We start from the raw sequence: 24,758 nt of genomic DNA on the forward strand, positions 1-24,758 counted from the left end.
CAGTCTGACTGTGTGTGCAAACTCTCTGATCTATTGTATGCTAATGTGTTTTGTGTCCTGTGACTCTGCACGTGCACACACCACACACACAGTGTAGCACTATGTGGAGGTGAACAATAGTGACGTTAACCTTGCTTACTACACAACCCACAGAGGAAGGCACTTCTGCCCTTACCATCCCTCTGTAGCTTGTAGCAGAACTTCCTCTCTTCCAAAAGCAGCGCTCTCTGTTTCCTGCTTTGTGCACAACATCCCGACCCAGCGCTGCTGCTATGAGTCAGCAGTGTGAACACTAGGACCCAGGCTTAGGCCAGGGGGAAACACAGGCCACTGGAAACACACACTCACTCTCTATCACACACACACACTCTGCTGTTTACATAACTCACACAAGCAGGCTCCACAAAGGCCCAAAAAGGGCAAGAGAAGAAGGGATCCAAATAAACAGGCTGGTTTTATTGAGGGACTGAGATGTGTTTGGCTGATGGCGGGTGAGAGCGGCTCTACATGGTCTGCCATGAACTCAGGGGACTTGACTTGACTTGAACTTGAACTCAGCAGAGTGATTTTCAAAGAAAAAAAAAAAAAACATGGTGTACCAAATTCAACAGCCAAAAGCATGACAATTACATTAACAAATCCCTTTCAAACATCAATTCATATAAGTCAGTATCTATCTATAAAGCAAGAAGCGTCTGTGTGTCTGTGGCACGCATATCTCGCTGACCGTTTTTCAGACTGACCTAAGATTTCAGATGTGGCTTCGTGACATTGGCACAAAGGTGTGCACTCTCGATTTTGAAGATTTTTGAATGCATATTTGAAAATATGCTTATTTACGTAGGACGTTTATCGCTGCACTGCACTGTTTCCAAGGGGACCAGTTTCAGGGGAGCTCCACCCCATCGTGTACTGACTGGTATGTCACAGAGGACATTTTTGGCCTTATCAGTGTAAAAGAAAATGCAGTTAAAACCCATTCTCCCCTATGCTCAACTTTGCTGGACTCCCTCTTATGAGGTCATCACTGTGTCTGGAATGTTCATAAATTCAGTTATAAAAATATCTATTGTATTGTTCTATTGTATTTAAAGTTGATTTTTCAAGAAATCATTACTACTATCTTGCTTCATGTCCCTTCATTTGTCAAAAATGTTTTTTAACCTGACATATACACTTTAAGCAAATGTTGCCTAATGTCTACCACTCCCTCTCTGTGGAAAGTCTGTGTTAATTCTCAATGAAAGCAAAAATGGTCGAGAAAAAAAAAAAACCTTTTCTGAGTTGTGAGTGAGTCTGTGAAAGGAAGAGTGTGTGTGAGCTCCAGGTTGTTTGTGTCGCCTCTGGCAGCTTTAATCATTTTATGCCCCAGCTCACACCTGCCCTGCCCTCACCACAAAGACACCTCTCTCACAACCAGGCAGGAAACAGCTTCATCTGAGCTGCATGTGCGCAGTCTGCACCTGTTCTTCCCAAATTTCAAAGCAATTCAACTGTGACATCAGGGCTAGACACCCTAATATTAAAGATGCAGTCTGTGATTGTGATTGAGGGTATTGATATTTGAGCTCAAAAGCCAAACACTGGATTTGAATGGCAACCTAGCTACTAAAGAAATATGCTGCTGACAGTGCTAGCAAGGACAAACTACCTAACAACCACTCTTCAGGATGTAAAAACCCTGCGAGACACTAGTTTGTTTGTGAGTGATTGCTAACTTGCCGAGCAAAAGGGAGACGTCAGCTTACCTTCAACCTACTTCATTCCTTCTAGGCCAGTGCCTGAGCAGCCTTGCTTAACACCGGACGGTTTAAAGTTAGTTTATGCTCCTAAGTCTCCTGGTGGTATCCATAAACAAAGGCGAGAACAGTGTCCAAATAAGTAATCCATAAGGCTGGGTGCCAACAACAGCATGGCCAAGGCAAAACAAACAGTAATGGTAGATAAAGACTAGTGTTCTGGAACAAACAGACAGCGAGCAGGCAAGAGACACGTGAGCCCAAGGGCCACACGCAGGTGTGCTATTTCACCTGCAGAGGTAAAAGGCACCATCTGAGCTCCACCTGGACTTTAGTGATGTGTCTTATGATGATGTCTTAACCATATACCTTTGCCTACTGTAAAACAAAAGCAGCCTACGTGATACAGAATGTAAATATGATGATGATGATTATCACTGCTTTGCAGAGTGGCTGTGGCATTCTGACAACAGAACGGAGTGAACTGAATACCACACACTCCTTACACTGGGCGATGTCCTCAACAAGCAGTTATCTTCTTTTATCAGCTTTCACAAACCATATTTTTGCCCCAAGGATGCAGCCTGGTTGACGTTATACAGCCATTGTACGCGACACTGGGCCAAAAACACACCAAGTGGGCACTACTTTCACAATCAGGGTTTCACAAGGCCTAAAAATTTAACTTTCTTGGAAATATTGTTTAATCTACATTCGTTGAAGGATAAATAATACATGTTCTTAGATGTGTATATGGATAATGTCAAGCGCTTACCCTGATTGTGAAGCTACTTAAGTACAGAAAAAATCGACTTACACCTGCTATGGCTTAAACGGAGAACTGAGAGGAGATAGCGAGAGATATTTCTGGATTGTGCTCCTGGAGATGAATGTATGGATACTGTGCATCTGAGTGTCAGGATCTATTCCACAGCATTTATGTAGAGGATGAGAAACCACCCCCGATGAATGCAGTATCTTCATGAATTACACATTAGCATCATCCGTTCCACTCTAGAGGTGCTACAGAGAGCAGGCAGTTGAGACAACCATTACGGTTCCATTAGAGGTTTCTTCTGAACCCACAGACATACCAATAATTCATAGCAGTCGGCGTGTTGCGCTGTTTTGCAATTCATGTCTGACTTCATTAGCTTTTACCCCAAACACAACATGCAGATCTTTGATGCCATGCTGTATGAGGGCAGCGTGAGACGCAGACAGAAGGCATGTAATAGAACAAGTCTCAGTATCTCACAACCTGATCTATGGCTCTGTGAGCAGCAGCGAGGCGGCTCATATGGACGGTCAGTCGCGACAGGAGGAGATTGAGGACCGACGGGCGTCTGGGTCATGAGAGGACTCCTGTGGAGGCCCCTGAGAGCCATCAGGAGGGGTGGCGGGCAGCCGGGGAGGCTTCCACCAGGGTCCCAGACACACACCCACTACACATTCTGCACCAGGGTGAAGATGAGGGCCCGGGGCCTGCCTGATCAGTGTGGAGAAACGTCTGCCAGGCGATGACAGGCGCTTGGCAATATGGCCCAGCCAGGGTTTCCATTGTCCGGACATTGGCCGGAAAAAAAATGAAATGTCCGACAAAATTAAATCTCTCCGGTCAAATTGTCCGATTGAAATTGGCTAATAATCCCGTCCCCTGACGCAATCTGAATTTGAGAATAAGCCTTAGCCTAATATGTAAGCCTATATTATACGTCCTCTGGCTATGTTTTTAAATAAACAGGCTCTACCGTTTGAAAAGTAAGCTATTAAACAACACGCATAGCCTATGCAGCATTTCAAATAGGAAGCACACGCTTAAAACGTCCATGTTAAACAACAAACAAATGAGTGAGGCGGTTCAAACATGGCCAGGCCCAGGCAGACTAGCCTTAAAAGAGGCCAGACACGATGGATGATGATAAATTGGTAACGTCTGAAGCCTCAGATGTCCGGTCAACTCCACCACCACCAGATAAAAAGCAGAAGTGTCGGGCGTATCTGTCAGAATCAGTGACATTGGGAGTTGCGGGGGGTGCGGCCGCTCCAAGACACTGTCATTCTCCGTGTACACTGGACATGCAAAGTGTTCTTTACCCAAAGCATACAGTAGGCCTATGCGTTCTCTGTCTATGATCTGCAGGGTTAGGGCCTCCTCGATGAGGAGATTGCTGGTCCGCGGATAATTTCTGGCACAATTAAACGCTATCATTGAACCGCGGCCAAAAGAAAAAGAAACAAAACATTTCCCAGAATAGGAAACATTTCTTAATTTATTGTTATCAAATAAAGAGGCATAGCATTAGGGGGTAGTGGTGTGAGCTCATTCTTGTGTGTGCACATCTGTGTAAGTTAAACAGTCACCAATGGAGATAACGTGGGTAGCAGCAACAAACAACGTATACCTTTTTAGAACAACGAACGAAGCGGACTCTTGCTGTCCATGAAAAGATACTGGCTAGATCTTGTTAGGCATGTTTAAGTTAGGCTAATGAACATGTTGCATTCTATACAACCTGATTATGTCATTCTTTAAGATACATAGCCTGTCTTCAGTTTTCCTCAATTTGACTAATTAAGAAGCGATAATAGGATATTTGACCGGCATATCATCAAAATGTCCGGAAAACGAAACCTCTGCCGGTCACTTTGACCGGCACCATTTTTGTCTAGCGGAAACTCTGGGCCCAGCCCCTGTCGCAGTCGTCTCTCTCTCTCTCTCTCTCTCTCTCTCGCTCACCCTCTCTCTCTCTCTCCTTTTTCTTCCTTCCTTTCTCACACCCAAGTGTGGTGTTTGACCAAGGGGGCAGGCATTAGCACTGCAAAACATGTAGTAGATCACCAGTTGGACAGGGTGGTCTCTTTGATGGACGCCTCCTGTCCAGAGACTGCTCACATGCATGAGATCATTCACATGCTCATGACTGAGGATGCAGCCACAGAGCTTTGGGAGATGTCAGGCTAGGGAACAGATTTGTTTACATGGGTTGGATAGTTTAACTCTGTGTGTGTGTATGTGTGTGTGTATGTACGTGTGTGTGTGTGTGTGTGTGTATCTATGCAGCTCTTAAATTCAGTGAGGGGAGTGAACTTGGTTCAGTGGGCTGGTTGGAATGTTCGTTTATTGAGTGTATTGAGTGTGTGTGCGTGTGTGTGTGCGTGTGTGCAAGAGGAGCAGTTCTGGGTATTCTCACACACACACACTGCGGCGCCTGGACGAAGGTGGGCGGATACTCACTCGTTCAAAGCTGCTCATGCTGCCAATGCTTCCCAGCCGGCCACGCATGCGGTTGGCTCCCTGTGCATGAGAACAGAAATGACCGTCAGGGACCAGCGCCTCCAGAAAGTACACTACATAGCTCAAGGACAGCACATAAATTTCACAGGTCACAAGGGTTTCGCAGAAATCACAAATACAGAGAAATATTCTGCCTTTGGAAACCTCAAGGCTAAAGACTAAACGTGACAAGGCAAGACTAAGTCTGAAGGCTTATGCATGCCTCATATACAGTTACCCTTCTATCAAACACTTCATCCTTTATCCCAATACTGGAGACTTTGCTATCTGCAGACAGAGCTTCTTCTTCTAAACACAGACAATATTGAACTCTTGAAGTAACAATTTGAATTGCATCTGTTTGTTATTGTCGACTCAGAGGCTTTGTTTTGGGGGGACTGACAATGACTTGCAAACAGATAAGCAGATGGTGGGGGACGTTGCCAGCGTCCTCCTCCCCGACAAAGGCATTAATCATATGATCACACCACTCGAGCCACTGTGGCTGTAGGCACTCACTCACACAGAATATGGGTCAATCCCAAATCCCTTCCCTGACGAGGAACAAACAAGAACAACAACAGAACAGGACAACACGGAACGGAGCGACACAAGGGCTGCACAGACCCGGGAGAAGATGTTCTCCAGGGAGCTGGTCAGGGAGGTGCGGGCCTTGTTCTTCAGGAGGTCCAGTTTGGAGCGCCCTGCGGTGGACGAGTTGTCTGCGGAGGTCCCACCGCTGGGTGCATTCTGCAAACACATCATAATGAATAGAAGGAAAGGGTGGGGGGAGGAAGGGAAAAAACACGAGAAAAACAAAAGAGTGATTATCAATCCTGCCACGTATGTATGTGATTAATGAAAGTGGGGCATGTGGTTAGGGGAATTCAAAGAGATTCATTCAGAGGCGATACGCCAGCACAGGTCCCAGGAAGACCAGCACAGAGAGTCCAAAGCAGAGAGAGCAGAGAGAGAAAGAAAGAAAGAGAAAGAGAGAGAGAGAGAGAGAGAGAGCTCTAATTGTCTGCTGCTATATGTGGAAATCACTTCCTTCAGCTGTCAGGGCAAGAGAAAGTTAGGTATACAACAAACAGGAAGAGTGGCAGGCCAGTTCACCTGATCCTTATCACGGTCAGACAGAGTGGGCAGAAGGTCACACAGGAGATTTACTGAACAGGAGTGTGTGTGTGTGTGTGTGTGTGTGTGTGTGTGTGTGTGTGTGTGTGTGTGTGTGTGTGTGTGTGTGAGTGTTTTGAGACAATGCTTAAGGCACAGGAAAGTGTCAAAGTGTATACATCCGTTGTGTGCATCTGAAACTACATGCACATACTGATGTATGAATATGAATGCATGAACTTTTACGTACTTGCATGCATTTGCGTGTTGCAACAATGTGTGTGTGTGTGTGTGTGTGTGTGTGTGTGTGTGTGTGTGCGTGTGTACCTGAGGGGCCTCTCCAATGTGCACATGGGATTTCTGTTTGGTCTCACACAGCTGTCTCAGATGGAGAATCACCAGCTCGTTCTCCTCATGATCTGAAGCCGGCTTCATCCTCTGAGACACAGACACAGACACGGACACAGAGAACTCGTTATGAACTACATCAGCATACAAAAGACCCATTAAGTCTGCACCGGCTGAATCACTGGACACCGTCCATCTGGCTGCCCTGATTCGGCTGTGCTCCACTTACGGCCCGGGCTCTTACCTGGACACGCTCAAAAATGTCCACCTGCTCGTTATCCGAGAGCTGAGAGAGATACTTCTGGATGGCTAGCTTCGCCCTTGGAGGGTACAGACCTGAGCACACGTAGGTCGTGGTCATATGCAGTTATATGTGGTCAGACCATAGCAAATGTATAACTTTTTTTTAAAATCAGGTTTTTGATACACAACTAAATGAGCCACAGGTGAAATTTTAATGATATAATTTAAATACATTTTAATTTCATTTTTAATTAAAAAACAATCGAGAAATTGAACAAACAGACAGAACGGTTCCCCTGGTTCCCCTGGCTCCCCTCTTACCTTCGATCCGCTCACACAGCTTGTGCAGGTCGTGCATGGGGCAGGCCTCGCACAGCTTGACCTGGGTCTTTGCACTCTGCAGGGCAGCTGCTGTACTGAAGGCCTGCTTCATCGTCAACATCACCTCATCTACCTGAGAGAGAGAGATAGAGGCAGAGAAACAAATAAAGAGAGTGAGACAGAGAGAGAGTGAGACAGAGCAAGAGAGAGAGAGATAGAGAGAGAGGGAGAGATGTCATTTCACACCTCATAATTTACTGAGTAAAGAAAATGAACCCAAGAACCACTTAATTCAGAAATCCTTGACTTTCAAAATTCAATCTGCAAATTTTTGTTAAAGGTACAATGGCTGCAGTGCTATTTCGGAAGAAATAACTGATTGCTTCATGACTTTCACATATTTCTAGAAACAAATCCACTCTCCTTTTTACACCTTAGCATGCGTTAATCATTGACAAGGTTATTGTGATGCTATCTAGAGGGTGTGATAATTCATTGATAATGACTAGTAAATGTTTCACAGTGCCCATGAAACCCTAGGGCATAGTAGGGGAAAGAACATAAAACCAAGTTAAGCAAACAAGTCACTACGCAAATCTCCTACTTTAGGCCATATTGTAAACAGTACAATAAACATAACTCCACAGCCAATGTATGCACAGGAGAGAGGATGCAGCTGAGAGGGAACAGTAAGTGAATAGTAACAGTCCCATCTCAGACAGGGCCGGGGCACTTGTTCCTGTCTGCTCCTCGTCATAAATAATAGATTAAGTCCCTCAGAGAGCCTGAAGGAGGGGGGGGGGAGAGGAGGATGGTGGGAGATTATCGAGCGTCTCACCAGAGAGTCGCTGGCACACTGGAAGACGTAGCACACATACTGGCTGGGCCCAGACTCCACTGGCTCACGGCAGATGAAGCCAAAGTGATCCGTCTGCTTGATGCCCTGTGTGCAGAGACAGGAGGGAGTGAGCAGTGTGAAGAGTAGAGACATGAAGGAGGAAATAAAAAAGACTGATAATATAACCACACTCAGGGGAATAAAATGCAAAAATGTTCCAACATGAAATTCATTGAACACTATAACTACTCTCTAAGTAACCAGGCTGTCAATCAAAATAACCTGCATAAATGTACGGCCACCTCTGTAGCGTAAAAATAACTACTCTGAAACCAGCTTTCCAGCTAAAGCCAGGGCAACTGATGATAATTAGCACCAAATGTGTGAGGTTTTTAATGGAGAAGTACATACATGTTTATCTGATCTTGTGGCAATCCTGTGTGTCTAGACCACATCCTAATATGTTTTAAACAGCAACAGATTGAAAACCAACCCCAACAGCTCCCTATAGCCCTTCACTAGTTTTTCAGGCTAATTGCCTAAGAAGCACTGACATCGACATGACAAGGGTTAAAAATAGGAATCTAATTTGTGGTTGAGACACGAGAGAGTGATTCAGAGTTGATAGTTCACCAAATGACTGTAATCATCATGTTTGTTGGAAGGGGGTGGGGCTTTTTTTTGGGGGGGGGGGGGGCAGCCGTGGACTACTTTGGGGCAGCCGTGGCCTACTAGTTAGCGATTCGGATTTGTAAGCGGAGGGTTGCCGGTTCGAACCCCGACCAGTAGGCACGGCTGAAGTGCCCTTGAGCAAGGCACACCCTCACTGCTCCCCGAGCGCCGCTGTTGTTGCAGGCAGCTCACTGCGCCGGGATTAGTGTGTGCTTCACCTCACTGTGTGTTCACTGTGTGCCGAGTGTGTTTCACTAATTCACGGATTGGGATAAATGCAGAGACCAAATTTCCCTCACGGGATCAAAAGAGTATATATACTTATACTTACTTACTTTATATTTATAGGGTATTCAGGAAAGATTTGAATAAATTGTAAGGGCATCTAAAATAATTCAGTTTGTTCCTCACTGATTAAACAGCACTACAGAGTAACAGAGGCCTGTATATATTGGTGACAAAGGAAGTGTAAGGAAAGGCAAAAGAAGAAAAGATTAACTTCAGTGTAAACAACTTCAGTTGGACACAAAACAAATGAAGAACATTGCGAACCTGAGAGCAAGACGAAATGTCTTTGAAATTCTTCTCCAGCACTACCGTCTTGCTGTCTGGACTGATGAGGTTCACCTCAAATCGGCCAACCTGCTCAAAAAAAAGAAAGAAAGAAAGAAAGAAAGAAAGAAAGAAAGAAAGAAAGAAAGAAAGGGATGAAGAGACAGGATGAAGTGAATTAGAAATCTGATCCTGTTGCAGACAGAAATCACAGCCCAAGCACACAATGTCCTGCTCTGGGCAGCTCTAATGACAAAGGTTGCCGTCCTCCCATGGACCAACCCAGCAACACAAAAGCACATAAGCCAAGGTCATGCACATAAATGAGCAACCCACTAAATGACCAGACGCAACCAACGCATTTCATATTCCCCCCTCCTCGCTCAACTTTTGGCAGCTGGCAAAATAGCTTACTGGCAGGCTCGCCAACATGCATATCAATGACATAAAGACGTATACAACTCCACAGGTGGGGATGTACGCTGAACGGCTGGGCATTGGACGCCCTCCACTGACGGGTCTCTGCTCTGGACGAGGGCCAGCGGGTGAAGGGGTCAGAGGCCACTGACAACTGGAGAAATGAAAGTGATTTATCGAATCCAGACACCAGTGGTGGGGGGGGTGGGGGGTGTATTGGATATCCACCAGGCCCTGTTTGCAGCTAGGACTGCAGCACTCTACTCCTCTGGGCTCGACACATAAAAGCACGCCTTCAGTAAATATTATAACAAGGCAAGAGCACTGGGCGCTGTCTGGGGCCTGTAAAGTTAGTCTCTTATGTAATTCTGGGTACGGTAGCAGCAGCGCTGGTTTGCTCACGCCTAGGTGAGAAATCACATGAGGGGCCAAAGAGACCCTACAGGACCCTGCTGCCACCCCCGGACATGCGCGTGTGTGTGTGTGTGTGTGTGTGTGTGTGTGTGTGTGTGTGTGTGTGTGTGTAGGAGAGAGACACAAACACAAAGCCCCTGAGGAAACGAAATAATTCATCTCCGCCTGCGACTAAAACATGACATGGCGTTTATACAAACCAACCGCGAATGGCTAACATTGCATTCTGCCCACCAAAGGAGTGAACAATGACTAGCTGCGCTTTCCATACATATGCATATGGAGAGTTGGGAGGAAGAGGGACACAGATAGACACACAGAGGAGGGAAAAGAGAAAGATGGAGACAGGTACACACCTGGAAGAGCATGGTGCGGTTCTTGTCGGCGTCGGAGGGCTGCACATGATTGGGCGCACTTGCGTGGCGTCGCCGCTGCGGCGCAGCCTTGAGGGCCGCCTCTCGGGCCTTCCTGTGCTGAAGGCTGCTCCCGGCCAGACTGTTGCAGCGCGCGCGCACAGGCTCTCGCTGCCCGTCCTGCTCCTCGAAGCCCGAGTCCTCCAGGATGCATTCTGGGAAGGTGCCGCGCAGGCTGCTCATGCTCGCGCTGCTGCTGAGCCCGAAGACGACCCCCCCGCCCAGGGGGTCGCTGACCGTGATCATCCCCTCGGCCTCCCCTCCTCCTCCTCCTCCTCCTCCTCCACCACCGAGTCGCCCCCCTCGGGGCTCTCTGTCGAGGAGAAGGCAGCGCCCAGTGGGTCATCCCCGACGATGAACTCCACGGGCGCGCTCTCTGTGGAGCCGCGCTGACCGTTGAGCAGACGCAGCCGCTTACGCTCCACCTCGTGCTGGCGGAACTTGTCGATGCAGTCGTCCACCAGCGTGGCGGGGGCCTTCTTGTGGGCCACTGTGACCTTGCCCCGGTAGAGCACCTCGAACTTCTGTGAGTTGTAGAAGGACTCATCGCAGCCCTCTTGCTTGGGCTTGGTGTCCTCCTTCAAGGCCACTTTGGACACCTGCCTGATGCTGCTAATCACCTCAGGAACCTAGTTAGGAAGACGGAGAACCTCATTAAGCTCACTGGAGCTTTACTAGTGTTTTGTGATATAAAGTATATTAATTTAACACATGCATAAAATCATTATTAAACCACTTTCACTTGATTAATAACAGATGCTTTGCTAAACAATATAACCTGCCCATCTTTAAAATTGTTTAATATCCAACTTCCTGTCTAGTAATGTCTACAGCAAGAAAATCAAACAATGGTGTTAGAACAAACCACTTCTGAATTAAGTGTTCAGGGTTTACAGGCAACATGTAAACCCCTACAGGCTTCTCCTTGTGGGCTATGTAGTGAGCTTATGTAGACTGTAGAGCAGAGAGCAGCAGGCTAGTGCTCTCAAACACAGGTGATAAATCAAGGGATTCCTTGGAGATTAAAGAGGAATCCCCATACATTTCTACATCAGGGAGGCTAAACTGTGGCATAGTACATCTGTGGTTTTATGAATTAATAACAATGAAAACAAAAATCATGCTAACATTATAACAAGCTGAGCATGACTGTCTTATGTTGTGTTGTCAGTACACTGTTGAGAGTTAACACACCAGCAAAAAGAGATTAAATCAATCAATAGGGTGTGGACCAGCTATTCTTGTGATATTGATTTGCATGAAACACAATATCCTGTCTGACTGTCTCTCCCGCTCACACACACAGCCTTACTCCCCACTCATTCAATATCCCTCTCTCCCCCTCTCACTCTCTTCACAGCATTGTGACGTGGGTCTACAGTGCTTGCTATGACATTCATTAGAATAGCTACTCAATACTGCCATAGACGCAGAGCATATATTTATGGACCCATTAGCGGCAGGGGCTAAAAATCATTCACAGACCCCCACAGTGAAAGGGCTCTACTGCAGACACAAGGCTGCTACACACAGGCATGAAACCATTCTGACCAACACAAGCCAGGACTTGTTTCCATGAATGAAGTTTTAAAATATATGAAATGGCCAAAGCATAGATACGTCATTTCTCCACAGCGTCTCTCTCTCTCTCTCTCTCTCATTTACATTAGTGAGACAGGTCTAGCTGAGAGAATCCCAGCAGTCCTCCAGCGACAGACGTGGCACATAACCCAGAGGAACCAGGCTCAGAGGCAATATAACAACCATAAAGCTGCCAACACAAGGGCTCTTCTGGAAGCACCCAAGGAAGTTATATGGGGACACCTTCATCTGGAACAGCTATCTGAAGTTAGCTAAAGTGCTATTCATAACTCCAAAGGGTTCAAGAAAACCTACTATCTGTATGTACCAGACAGTGCTCCTACGTGGACAAGAGTGTCTGTGTACTCGATTCTATAAATAACTCTAAAGATGACTTGGTGTGTTAAATTTAGTCCCCAAGTCTATGCAGCAGAGAGCAATGTGGGGTTGTAGCGGGCTGCATGACTTGGTGAAATGCAAGTGCCAGTGAAGTGTGGGGGTCATGGCACGGCAAAATTAGCCAGTTTGATTCCCCACGTAAGGCACAGGCTAGTGTTTAGAGCTCAATCAATAGCACGGTGTTCTGCTATAGTGCCGACTACAGTAAGCAGTATGAGACCCCAGCCTAAGGTAAGAGAGGTACTAAAACATTTGCCGGTCACAGGACAAATAAAAAGGAAAAAAAAAACACCCACTGCTTTCCAGCCTCTCAAGGTCACACAGCCACACAGCTTGTTTGCTCGAGGGAGCGGAGGGGTGGAAAGTAAGAACAGAATAAGGCTTTGTGGTGTTGGTCCTATCAGTATCGCTAAGCACCAAGGGTGGCTTGTTTGAGAAACAAATCTTAGGTTTACCAGGGAGCTGAAAAGTGAGCTGTGCGTGTGTGCGTATTTTCCCTGACCCTCTCCATGCTGTTACTGGGGCAACGCAGGGGCAATGGCGTTATGCAACAGGGTCCTCCCTGACGAGTCGAGCGAACTGGTGGAAAATCACACTGCCCTCTGCACAAAAAGGGCCATTGAGATGGAGACGAAAAAACATCCACCCTCAGATCCTCTCTCCGGCACAAAGGGTTGACTTGTTGGACCAGGGGTAAAACGGGTGTGGTCCACTTGTTGGTAACTGACAACTGGCATGAATCCCAGGTTTATTTGACAACCTCCTGGCATGTCACAACAGTAGATGATGTTGCCAGTTCTAAACCAAAACAAATTATCTGGTAAAGGTAGGGCTGAGATTTTGTCTATGTCAATCAAACAATTATTGTGAAATCTACAATATTTTTACAAGATGTAGGCCTATGCTGTTTTTTAAGAGAACACATGTCTGGATAATATCCAAATCTATGACTGAACTAGCTAACTCATGTACTTGGGGTCAAGGCGAGTGCTATCATTTCTTTTGGAGAAGCAGCTTTCCTCCTGGGTAGATGGAGCTAATGCTCAGTCTAACCTCGTCAAAGAAAGAAGGTCAGATGATGTAAGTCGCCAGGGCAGAAACCATGGCTTGGTTGACAACACAACTATCTGTATTTAGCCACCAACACTAAGAAAGTGCACACCTATTAGCAGAGCAGAACAAATCAATACAACCCAATACAACATATCGCTATGCAGGACAATCAAAGAACTTCATTATCCAAAGAGTGTCATCCACAGAGAAAAGACACGTAAATCAATGCAGACACTGGACAGTGTAAATTAAAATCCATTTCTAGAATTAAAAAACCTGAACTATGTCACCTCATCTTTGCCTGCTGTCCCTAAAATCCCCATCTTCTTCATGAATTATTCATAAATGCCGTAAAGCCACACCACCAGCATTTAATCTGATTAATTATTTGTGCTAAACCCAACACCAAGAGCTTGGCCACACACAGTAACATTTAAGACCTCAGAAGCGCGGGTGGGGACCTTACTAGGCGTCTGAAGGAGGCCATGACGGCACTCAGCACAAAGCCATAATAATGCCTCCTTAATCCTTATCTGCCATTTTGCCTCCATGATGATCATATCCATCTCAACAACAAACTGCCATCCAGGGCGAACAGCACAGGCTTTCCCATGCCTACATATGGCTTGGTGTCAAAGGGATTATTGAGATTTCATTAATATTGGTAAGAAACGAGAGATACTTTGTTGTTGTATTTTTATTGCAGGCCTTAGCAATACAGGGACAATTATGCCCTGGCAATAGAGTTATTTGAAGAGGGAGAGACTACAATGCAGTGAAAGTGACAAAGGATTGGGTAAGCCTGGTCTAAAGCCTAAAAGGAGCTTGCAAAGAGTGGCGCATCATGACTTGTTACACAGCACACCACTTCAGTTACGCTAACAGAAGCCCAGCCTGCATAAACACATGTAGCATCCAGTTCTGGAAGCTTAGCAAAACACACAGGGTATTGTCTGCCCTAAGACCTTTGCATGGAAAACAGTTGCAGTGGAAAACGGCACAGTGCAATGTAACTTGGACTGTTACACACACACACACACACACACCCCTGGTTACTGAAATAATGACAGAGAAAACAACTTATGCTTTCTGGTTTTTTTCCATCAGACAGGAACACTGGGGATCTGTGGTGCAATGGAAAAAAGATTGTCACTTGTTTCTATGTACTGTGCAAAGACGGGTCCCATTAAACTTCAAACAGTCCTCTATACACAGCAAAACATTCAATTAAACTGCCAGTTTCACAGCAAGCTAGACAACAGTCTATCTACGACCTCAAAGCCTGATCTGAAATGTCAAGATGAATAGAAAAGATCCAATTAAAAGCTTTTGATTTCCTAAAAACAAACATAAACATAAGACAGCACTAGGGGAAACACCAGGTAACACAGCAGAATTGTCATTCTAGGCCAGTTTACTTTGATAAAGATAAAGACCTTGACATGTTACATAAGCCTAATGCATTATTATCAGTGCAAGCAGGAAGCAGTCTACCTTCACTGGACTGCAACCCTCACATGCACTGTGCAGAAAGAGAATTGTCCAACAATGAAAGTCAAGGAAATATACACATATATGACAAAATCCTTGCAACATCACACTATGTCTGCTGGAACTTGCCAGTCCAGAATAAGGACAGTGAAAACAACAGACATAAATAGACAAGTGCCTGCTGGAGGCAAAATGGAATGGAGTCAAAGGTTATGGCGGTGCTACCAACGTTTTCAACATCATTCCATTTGCCAGGAATTTTGTTTGGTCTCTCATCATAAGGCTATTTTTGAGCCAGGACTCCTCGGTTGAAGGCCGCTCTTTGTCCTCTTTGGCACAGGGAGCTATGTCACAAGTATCGTCTAGGGACACTGCCGAGGGAGTCGGAGCATGACTGGGGCCCTAGCAGAGCAGATAAAGCCTGTGGGGCAGTACGTCTCAGGAGACCCGAGTCCATGAATGACTGAGTCGAACTCCACTCGCGACACAAGGGACACAGAGTCTCTCGTTAGGGACGACTGCATCATCGCCTGATCGAGCCACCGTCTCTCGTCCAGTCAGCGCAGGTGGTCGACAAGTGAGGCCCCTGAGCTGCATGCTAAGTCCAGTGTTCTCCTGCTCATCACTCTCCCACTACGTGTTGGCCACTTTTACTGACACCTGCATAAAAGCTCCGGATCTTCCTCCGAAGCCATCCGACTTCAGCCCTGCCAGCAGTAGCGTCCTGAATAAGAAGCTAAGCTCAGATTAAAAGGACTCTCTGTCCTCCCAAATGATGCGGTGCAGTGAAAGGCCAGGCAAAGGAAAATAAATAGGAAAGAGCAGGCAGTAGTGGTGGCCTAGTTCTTCAAATTCACTTATTCTGCATCATGTAACAAGCAGACAGGAAGAATGAATCACAGTTTAAATGAAAAACATAACCTATCTGTTGTTGCTAATCAATAAGCCAGGGTTATTTCCTGAAGCATTGATTACAACGGATGATGGTGTTTGGATGAGCATAAAAAACTTTTGTACCTTTTACACCTTTTAGTCCAGTGTTAAAAGAACTACTATAAGAACTACTTTTATACCTTTTAGTCCATTTTTAAAAGAACTACCATCACCTGGATCCTTAAATGAACCTTCATAGACACTGCTAATGAACCACCAGAAACAAAGGCATGTCTCAGTCACTGATCGAGACCCGTCTCAATGTATAGCTAGTGCAAGACCACCAATTGTCAAGACTGATGATCACTGCATTGTTTTCTTTTCTGTGTGTGACCCCAATCATACTTGCTTGCTCAGAATCGGATGCTGCTTCTGCAGGCCCACCGAAATGAGCAGCAGACAAAAGCAGGCACATGTCCAAGACTGGATTCCATGTGAAAGGTCACAAGTACAAAACGACCACAGATTGGCACGACAGTACCAAGGGCTTGTCTATTTACAGTACAGGCTCTCCAGGACGTGTATGACTGGGTTCTTCACGCGAGGCTAAAGTTCACACCCATGAAAGACCACCTCCACATGTCCCCTAAGAATATATTCTAAAAGAACTGGGTTCAATGGGAGGGAATACACAGTCAAGAGAGATATTTGACATGGCATAGTCTTTGGCCATAATTATAAGTAATAAAAAAAAACACTGTGGCAGCTATAGTACAGCACTTTGGCTTGCAAATGCACCAACCAGCCAATTCTCTGACAAAAAACATTACTGCTAGATGCAAAGTAGCATTGGATTCCTCCTTGGCACACAAACAAAGGTGACAAGATGATTCGAAAGGAAAAGAAATATGACACCAACTGCTGAAAAAAAAAAAAAGTTTTCACTAAGACTAGGGCCCGGATTGTATACCCTATTGTACTACAGTGACCCCAGACACTCTACAACTTCCACAGTGAGCCATTGTTTTAACTTAGCGGGGGGAATACAAACTGTGATTACATAACACACCCACAAACTATAATATCACCCACAAATAACAATATTTGACTTAAGTCCCAGCACTTCCCTAAAGAATGCACTACAACACTTGCCAGACATAATCTAAAAAAATCCTGATAACCAACTAACTACCTGCAGCGGGTTGCACCAGTTGAACACAAATTCCATCTTTGCTTAGTTCCAACGTATACTGGCACCACCTAACAAGTCTAACACACAGCTGGACAGGCAGCACCAGATATAGAATAAATTGGGTTATAAATAGCCCCCATGAAACCTAGCCGAAACAGATAAGAGGGGTTCACCGTTTTTCCACTTGTGGCAGTGAGTGGCACTCAAAGCGCCAGCCGTAGCCTTTCCAGGGGAAACCATGCCTTTTGTGCTTTATGTGGGTATACCCTGGATAGCTCCGGGAGTGAGCTGTCTCTGTGATTGAGGAGGGCCAGTTAAGTGTGCTGAGGGAGCTCTGGCTAAGCATGGCTGAGGGAGGCATTCCACGTGTGGCCCAGGCCCACCAAGCACATGTTGCTGCAATCCAGCCTGTTTTTCCTGCACAGCAACGGAGCTAGGGCGGGCGGCTGCTAGGGCGAGACTCAAGTGGGAGGCTCAAGAGAAAGAGAATGCTTCTCCCTGGCCAGTGAGACACAAAACTCCCTGTCAGCCTGCACATACACAGACGCTCACACTCACACACACACTTTCCCCAGCTCAGTCAAATGCACACACACATACAGAGGCACTTATTTGAGTGGCTGTTCTCAAGAGGTGTTTAATGCAGTATATTACACAAAGTTAACAGTTGACAGCTGTGGTCATACTCATCGCTGAAAGACAGAAATGCAGCCTCCTAACTCATTCTCAGCTATTGTTTACCACACAGATGGAATTAATTATATTAGCCCCAGAACATGCAGTGTCACTAAATGAGGGGATCTGATGACTAAGCACTTTTTCCGCACCACTGTCTTCAATCAACCCTGTACACTCAAAGGTGCAATGCAGTCAGTGTTTCTGAGTGTATGGGGACGTCTGCCTGGATATATTAGGGGCACAAAGAAGTGCACTTTTTTCAAAATACAGCAATGGACAATTTTTTTTATTTTTACAGAATCATCTCAGGAAGCTGCATTCAGCCCCTTGACAGACAGAATATACACATTTAGTCCTACATGGGCAATTGGGCATAAGCCATTTGCAATTCAGCAGTCCTGTATGTTGTCAGCCTTTAATTCAGCCTTTACTTTTGTTACGCATAACACTGAGTGCATATTAGATTTTATGATATTCACAGATGCAAAGCCTTGTTCGCCCATAAAACCTGTGTGCGTGTGTGACAGTGTGTGAGAGACACAATGATGCACAGCCACTCAGAAACGTGTGTTACCTTGTTTGGGTCACCAGCCTTGAAGACATGGCATGCCATTTCAGACTCGGGGTTCTCCGGCTGACTCCGGATAAGGTAGGCGAAGTAGGTGAGGTCATGGCTGTTGTGAATGAACCGTGATATATACTGCGCTTTGTGCTCAAATATAAACACAGACGCGTTGTTGCTGTTTGCAGGCACACATCGGATAAGGGGAGGTATGAGAGTCAAAATAACTTCCCTAGCTTGTCCGGGTCCCGATTCGTTCTTCTCACTTTTCCTCCGGATTTCAGCCACCAGCCATGGTAACATAGGAAGTGTAGTCCTTCTGTCAAGGGAAGACCACCCCATGTACCAGAGCGCAAATCTCTTATCTGTCTTCGACAGATTATTCCCTTTGTCATCCTGACCTTCCATCTCTATATAGCTGTTGATTGAGTTAAACGGTCGCGACGTTATTGTAGCTCTATAATAATTGCCAACGGCTAATATATTAAACAATTAAAAACAACGCAAAAAAATCAAACATTCAACAAATCAACGCGTGGCTGGTCGCTGGGCACATTCACGCCCCATTCCCTGTTCAGTCACAAATCTTTTGTTTGGGGCAAAGTTATTGCAGCAAATGTGCCCTCGCCACGCGCACCTCGTGTTGTTGAAAAATAAAGGATACACACCCGTGCTGTCCACAAGACAGTTGGAGTGTTTGTTTATTTGACATCTTAGACATTGCCTGAGTTTACTTAAAGATATTGTGGGGAAAATGTAGCTGTAAAAAAATAATCTGCGGAAATGTCTAGCCTACTAAAGGCCGCGCCGCACATGCAAATTAAGTTTGCAACGAACTAAAACGTGGCGTTTGCAGCCTCGAGTGTAAACAGAAAATCGACATTGGGGTATCATCAGACAGAAAAGTAGCGTTCTCACTCCCTCAACCTCCCTCTGCAAACACTGCTATTCCGTTTGGACACAAAAGCTGACCCATTGGCTAAATATATATCCTTCGGTTCCTTGTCCACTCACGTTGTTGTCTCTGCATTCTGACTTTGCTCCGAAATTCTTCGCACGCGGACAGGGTTCTGTCCCTTCCACTGCTTTGGGAGGAGTGTCTGAAGCTACGTGATAGGAGTCCTACTCGATCTCATGAGCAAGGAACAGACTCTCCTAGGCTTGCGATGGGAGGAGAAAGCACACGTGACTTAGCACGCCTCGTTGACAAGCGTGTTGTTTTGAAGCTCAGGTAAATCTTTTTCGGACAGGTGTGAGCAAAGCGCCTGGCAGCACAGGTGGTTGCATGCACAGCGCTGAAAAGGAAGACGAGGTAAATTCTCACTTATTGCAAATATTGACACTTTTCCAAGTAAACGGGAGGGGTTAGGGCACGTTGTTGGCATGTTGTCACTGTTTCGCAAACATTATCAAGTAACATGTTGCTCTGACAAGATTTATTTATTTGCCTAACTGTTCAACACATTCAGCATAATGCACATTTTATTTGAGTTCATGAATATCCATCAGATTAGTTGGTATTGAAGGTATATTAAGAGCTCTCATCTCTATCTATTTGAGCTCAGCGGATTTTTCCACTTTGCAGTTAGTAATTCCGAAATGGTTAGTCTTAACATTTTTTTCCAGTGTCTTCCCCAACGCTTCAACATATTTCCTGAAGTGCTGCTGCACATACATGTTGCTTTGAAGCCGTATAGGCGGCTCTGCTTGTAACTGGATACCAGGGATGCGAGTCCGATGAGTCTCCCCTCTCCCAGAAATAGATTAAAAATGCAGCGAATGTAACCTCATCAGACGCAGTCTCCGACCATGAGACATTTGTGCGCCCCTGGGGGCACTTTCTGTATGCAGCCAGTAGTCAACACAAACACCTCAGACATCAGCAACATTATGAGGCCAAAATAACGAGTTCATATCAAGGTTTTCGTTTATTTGTTTGTTTATTTCCTTATCAATTTACTTACTGGTAAGTAATCAGTTTAGCATCAAGCATGAATAAGTGGGTGCATTTTAGTAGACTTTCTTGGATGTTTGTTTGTGTGAGAAACTAACAGTACCTATAAAGCAGAGAGCAGCTCAGGTTTTATTAAAAAAAAAAAAAAAATTCATAATGACCCCTTTGGTTTCCAGCATATTGATTACTGGGACACAGAGGACATTTCAATGATGCACATAAATAATAATACGTTATTAGAATGTAAACATTTTGGTCAATAGAGTGAAGCATTTTCCGTACACAGGGGAAGGCCACATGGAGTGCTTAAGCTTTATACAGTCTCCAGAGCTGCTGCAATTTCTTTGAACTGTTGGTGGAAGTTCTGCAACAAAGACAAAGAGGAGGACAACATATTATCAGTGTGTCTTGTCAAGTGTATGACTTTATCAAGTAACATAGCTGTAACAAAAAACAAGACATTATTTTTAGAGAATGAATGAGTGGATGGGTGAATAAATGAATCACTGAGTAGCCTAATGTTTGCATTAAAGGGACACCAGGCAACGTTTTCGTGTTAATTACTCATCTTCGTAAGTCGGTATACAGAGGGAGGCTAACGAAACGCTAGCGATTGTTGCAAACGTGTGTATAATGGCAGAGCCGGCGAAGAAGCAGCGAAAACCCTTGACGGAAGATGCAAAGAAGGAAAGCTTCAGAAAAAGGGCTCAGATCGAAATACAGGGGAGGTTTCGTGGAGAAAAAGCATCAGGCTTGCCTGGTGTCCCTTTAATGCACACTCAGACCTGAAAAGCACTCCACAAACCACACCTGAAACTGCGGGATGGACATTTCAAAAGACTTGTAGGACACTTCACCGGAGGCGTCAGCAATCTTCAGCAACAGGGACACGTAAGGAGAGTTCAGGGACCGACACATGTCAGAGCTCACCGCCATGCCCAGCTTCCACTGCATGTCCACCATCTACGGAGGAGCAGAGGTCAGCGGCCAGCATGCGTGCACAAATAACCTTGATTGAACAGCTGAGGTTACCCAGCAACATGTCATTAGCAAGGTATTTGCGTAGTGCATAATAAATTTATGTTGTGTTTGGTGTCATCATAAAACAAACACATGAATGTACTACATGGGCTCAGGAGTCATGACAGGCAGTGTTTCCCATACATTGACTAATCTGTGGCGGGGCGCCACAAAATCAAAATCGGCCGCCACAGATGAATATTCTATGTTTAATTTAATTTAATTTAAATATAAGATCAAATCCTCACATTGCCATTGAGCTGCGCTTTTTACGCACGCAGCCTTTCCTTACCCCGCCCCGCTCTCTCTCATAGCCTGCTGCCCCTCCCCTGCATGTGCATTTAACAAAATATTCACGATTGTTAAAGGATTGTTGTTGCCACATAGAAGCATTGCATAGAAGACGTCTGGCTAAATTGCTATTAAATCCGCTTAACATCATGACCATGCTGCGCAAATTTGTTCAAAACTGCTGCATTGAAGTTAACTCTGCTAAGGTCTTATCACAACATAGTAGGCTACATTGAAGAGACTAAACTTAAAGTTAAGTTATGCAATCAAGCAGTATCTCAAAGCTAACGTTAGAATACTGTTTGGATATAGAATTTAGCATGCTTAGCCTACTTACAGCTGCTTGTCAATTTCGTTGAAGGGCTCATTTTATTGACTCTGACACTGAATGTTTGCAAAATCCCGATGTAAATGGAAAAGTGTTTTCCAAAATTCAAAAGTGCTTGTCCCAAGGAGAAGTAGAAACCTTTATTTTAACTTTGTATAAAACGTTATGAATTGCATCCACACATCAGCAGCCTTTTAACGTTAACTGTGTTAATCACGAACATCTTAAAGTGACAGGCACTCAATTAGACCTAAGTTTATAAACTACCAGGACGATCTTTATACACCCCAAATTGTCCAAGTCCGCCACAAATTGAATCCAATTCTGTGGGAAACACTGACAGGCCTGTGTTTTTTCTAAAGAGGTAATTAGTCCTTGTTTCTGTATCCTCCGTCAGGGCAATATAGAGTTACATGTAATTAAACTCAGGAATAAAATGGCTAAGGCTCTTGATTCACCATCTGTACACATTTCATTAAATAATTCAAACAGCATCCATATTATTTTTCTGTGCTCCATAGCCTCACAGCTGTGGAGGGCCTACCTGTCCAATGTTAGCAATTGCATGGGCTTCCTGGTAGGTGTGAATGAGAGGCCCATGCTCACTCCACAGCTGATGCACCACCTGCAGCACAGTCTTAGCCCAGCTCCTGCTGCCTTCACCCAGCCTGGCCACCAGCTGATCAGCCGTGAGATTGTTTTTCGCAGCTGTTCTGTGAGAGAACAGCGATTTCAAAAAATGATTGTTCTGCTCTGCATTTAAATTGATAAGCTTGAATAATTGTGTGGGGTGTGGGGGGTGTTTCTGTGTAACTGTGCAAAGGAACAAGATGACATGATTACCTGAAATTAGATGATAACAATCTGATGATGCTTTGCAGGGCTGTCCACTCAAGGTCTATGCCAGCTTTCTGGAAAGTCTAAAGAGTAGAATGAAACTCAATCATCAACACTATAGTGTTGCAGTGGGTATTTAATTACCTTTATTGGGTCATCAACAATAGTTAAAGACTGTAAAATCAGTTATGTGCCTTCACTCACATCATAGATTTTAGGCAAATCTACTGCATGGCTTTGCCCTTGAAGATGAGCCAGAATCTGCTGACACTGGAGAGATTAAAAGATTACAATCAGAACCGCAACTCACACTGAAGGTCGTCATAACAAGCATGTCTACATTTCTGTCCCGCCATCACCTATTTGTTTAAAGTGTTCATCAATCAAGGAAACTAACGTTCAAACTGTAGCCTTGAATGACCTAAGAATGTTGTTTCTAAGTAACAAGAGGTAAAGGCATCCTACGAATGCACATAGAAATAAATAACGTAACCATATATTGAATGGCATATAATTTATTAACGTTTGGTAACAAATCTGTCTTACTGTTTCTGCGAAAATGTCTGGAGGCAGTCGTCCAACATTTCTGATAGCGCTGTCAAGTCCTAAGGGAGAAGGCATTGCTCAGTAACAATATATACAATGTTTAAGCGACATAACTAGATTGCTTTTTAATATCCTGTCGAAATACTTGCAAAAGCGAGGGGAATGATAGGACAACTTGGTCATGTTAGTCAAGTAACTTAGCTGTGCTAGCATGCTAACTAGCAAGCATCTGTCTACTGACTTATTCTCACTGAACAGTTATCTTGTAAGCCGGGATACAGCAACGTTATGAGAAAATTTAGCATCAATAATATCTAACGATTAACCAAAACGGAAGCAGAATGTTACAACAACAAGGCATGCAAGTATGCTAACGCTAGTTATGGCTACATCTTGCTAACGTTAGGTGCCCTGGTTCTGTTCTGAAGTGATATGTTATTGATAAGCAGCTAACTTTATCCAGAAGAAATAATGTTAAGGTATTCTAAGAAGACTAGATTTTGCGTTAACATGTCAATAGCTAGCGTAAAACCTACCCGACGTTGACTCCAATCCTGGCATCTCTAACGTTACTGCAGTCGCGACTATTAGGCTATACCGGCTAAACAAAGTAGCTTCTAGATAGTTGCCTTGTTTAAAAAAAAAAAAAAAAAAAAAATCAGGGCCAAATTCTATGCTGCCTTCCCCTGTAGGCTAACGCAAAGCATTTACCGATTCAAGAAATGTATCCATTCAAGAAATGTTCAACTTCTACATATTCCAGAAGTTTGATCAGTTGCCTGGTTTTTAGCTATGGATACACTGCCCTCTAGCACTTAAGAGTATAGTTGCACCATAACTGTAGGGCATATATATAGCTAGAACAGCAATAGTCGTAGCCTACAGTGTATTATTTCGGCTTACATGAGTAGGTGGGTCATTCTACAAAAAAGGTGGAAATCAAAGATTCTAGAACAGAGCTCTGTTCTAGAATCTTTGGTGGAAATGCTAGTCCCTTACTTTTGCAGACCCTTAAATCATTTAATTTGACCCAATGATTACATACTTATATATATTCAATAAATATGGACTGTCCTTGGGATGATAAGAAAGAGTTAATTTATTTAATCTTCTCTTTTTATTATTTTTAACATTTTAAAAAATATTATTATTTTCTTAAATTAAATTTCACATACATTTAACTTTAACACAGCATAAAATCAATAGAACACTGAAATGGTAAAAAAAAAAAATTATAAATGTGAATAATATTAAATAATTTTTTGTCCCACAAAATTCTGTCATTGGTGTTACTCTACACAAAACACTTTTATTTTGACATAATGCACAGACTCTTTGAAGTTTCTCAAGAAGTGCAGTGGACAAAGGCATAATGTTTGTGAGATGCCTTACTTCATTTGTTTAAAATATCATGATTTGTTTTAGAATTTTAAGCGTGGCTTTTTATAGCTGTGTGGGTGTGAAAAAATATATATTAAAAAAGTATGTTTAATAATTAAGTGATTTTTATATTTCTGATGACAGGAGGTCTGTCACATGGCAGCCATTTTTGTAAAAAAAATCATTTTTTTTCTCGAAATTGTCATTGGTGTTACCGTCATTG

General features: G+C 44.3%; 2 protein-coding genes across 6 annotated transcripts in view; both read right to left on the reverse strand.

The window, feature by feature from the left end:
• The window catches only part of tbc1d4 (TBC1 domain family, member 4), a 38,511-nt gene extending 19,199 nt beyond the window's left edge, over window positions 1–19,312 (reverse strand). For 3 of the 5 annotated variants that reach the window (XM_048239000.1, XM_048239001.1, XM_048238999.1), the window contains exons 1-8: window positions 10,294–10,676; window positions 9,107–9,196; window positions 7,883–7,987; window positions 7,045–7,177; window positions 6,725–6,816; window positions 6,460–6,570; window positions 5,644–5,766; window positions 4,978–5,037 (exon numbers count right to left, since the gene is read on the reverse strand). In XM_048239000.1, coding sequence (XP_048094957.1) covers window positions 4,978–5,037; window positions 5,644–5,766; window positions 6,460–6,570; window positions 6,725–6,816; window positions 7,045–7,177; window positions 7,883–7,987; window positions 9,107–9,196; window positions 10,294–10,596 — 1,017 coding nt within the window. In that variant the 5' untranslated portion in view covers window positions 10,597–10,676. Of the gene's footprint in view, window positions 1–4,977; window positions 5,038–5,643; window positions 5,767–6,459; window positions 6,571–6,724; window positions 6,817–7,044; window positions 7,178–7,882; window positions 7,988–9,106; window positions 9,197–10,293; window positions 10,980–18,191 lie in introns of those variants that run through there. The other 2 variants (XM_048239002.1, XM_048239003.1) reach the window with 2 other exon arrangements.
• Window positions 19,313–20,100: 788 nt separating this feature from the next.
• Window positions 20,101–24,074, reverse strand: commd6 (COMM domain containing 6). The gene is made up of 7 exons (XM_048239445.1): window positions 23,692–24,074; window positions 23,156–23,214; window positions 22,814–22,879; window positions 22,616–22,692; window positions 22,317–22,485; window positions 20,944–21,096; window positions 20,101–20,497 (listed from the first exon to the last, which is right to left on the reverse strand). Exons 1-7 carry the CDS (start codon window positions 23,714–23,716, stop codon window positions 20,447–20,449), a joined length of 600 nt encoding a protein of 199 aa, XP_048095402.1. The 5' UTR covers window positions 23,717–24,074; the 3' UTR covers window positions 20,101–20,446.
• Between the last annotated feature and the right edge of the window lie 684 nt (window positions 24,075–24,758).

The sequence above is a fragment of the Alosa alosa genome, chromosome 3 (genome assembly GCF_017589495.1).
Source record: "Alosa alosa isolate M-15738 ecotype Scorff River chromosome 3, AALO_Geno_1.1, whole genome shotgun sequence".
Lineage (NCBI taxonomy): Eukaryota > Metazoa > Chordata > Actinopteri > Clupeiformes > Clupeidae > Alosa > Alosa alosa.

What these genes read in the sequence shown, in the direction of transcription:
- commd6 (XM_048239445.1), bottom strand. Translation starts at nt 23,716, where the DNA reads ATGCCAGGATTGGAGTCAACGTCGG. An exon ending in CAGACATTTTCGCAGAAACA is followed by an intron (nt 22,880 to 23,155) that starts GTAAGACAGATT and finishes TAATCTCTCCAG; the next exon opens with TGTCAGCAGATTCTGGCTCA. An exon ending in CAATTGCTAACATTGGACAG is followed by an intron (nt 21,097 to 22,316) that starts GTAGGCCCTCCA and finishes GCTCCTCCGTAG; the next exon opens with ATGGTGGACATGCAGTGGAA.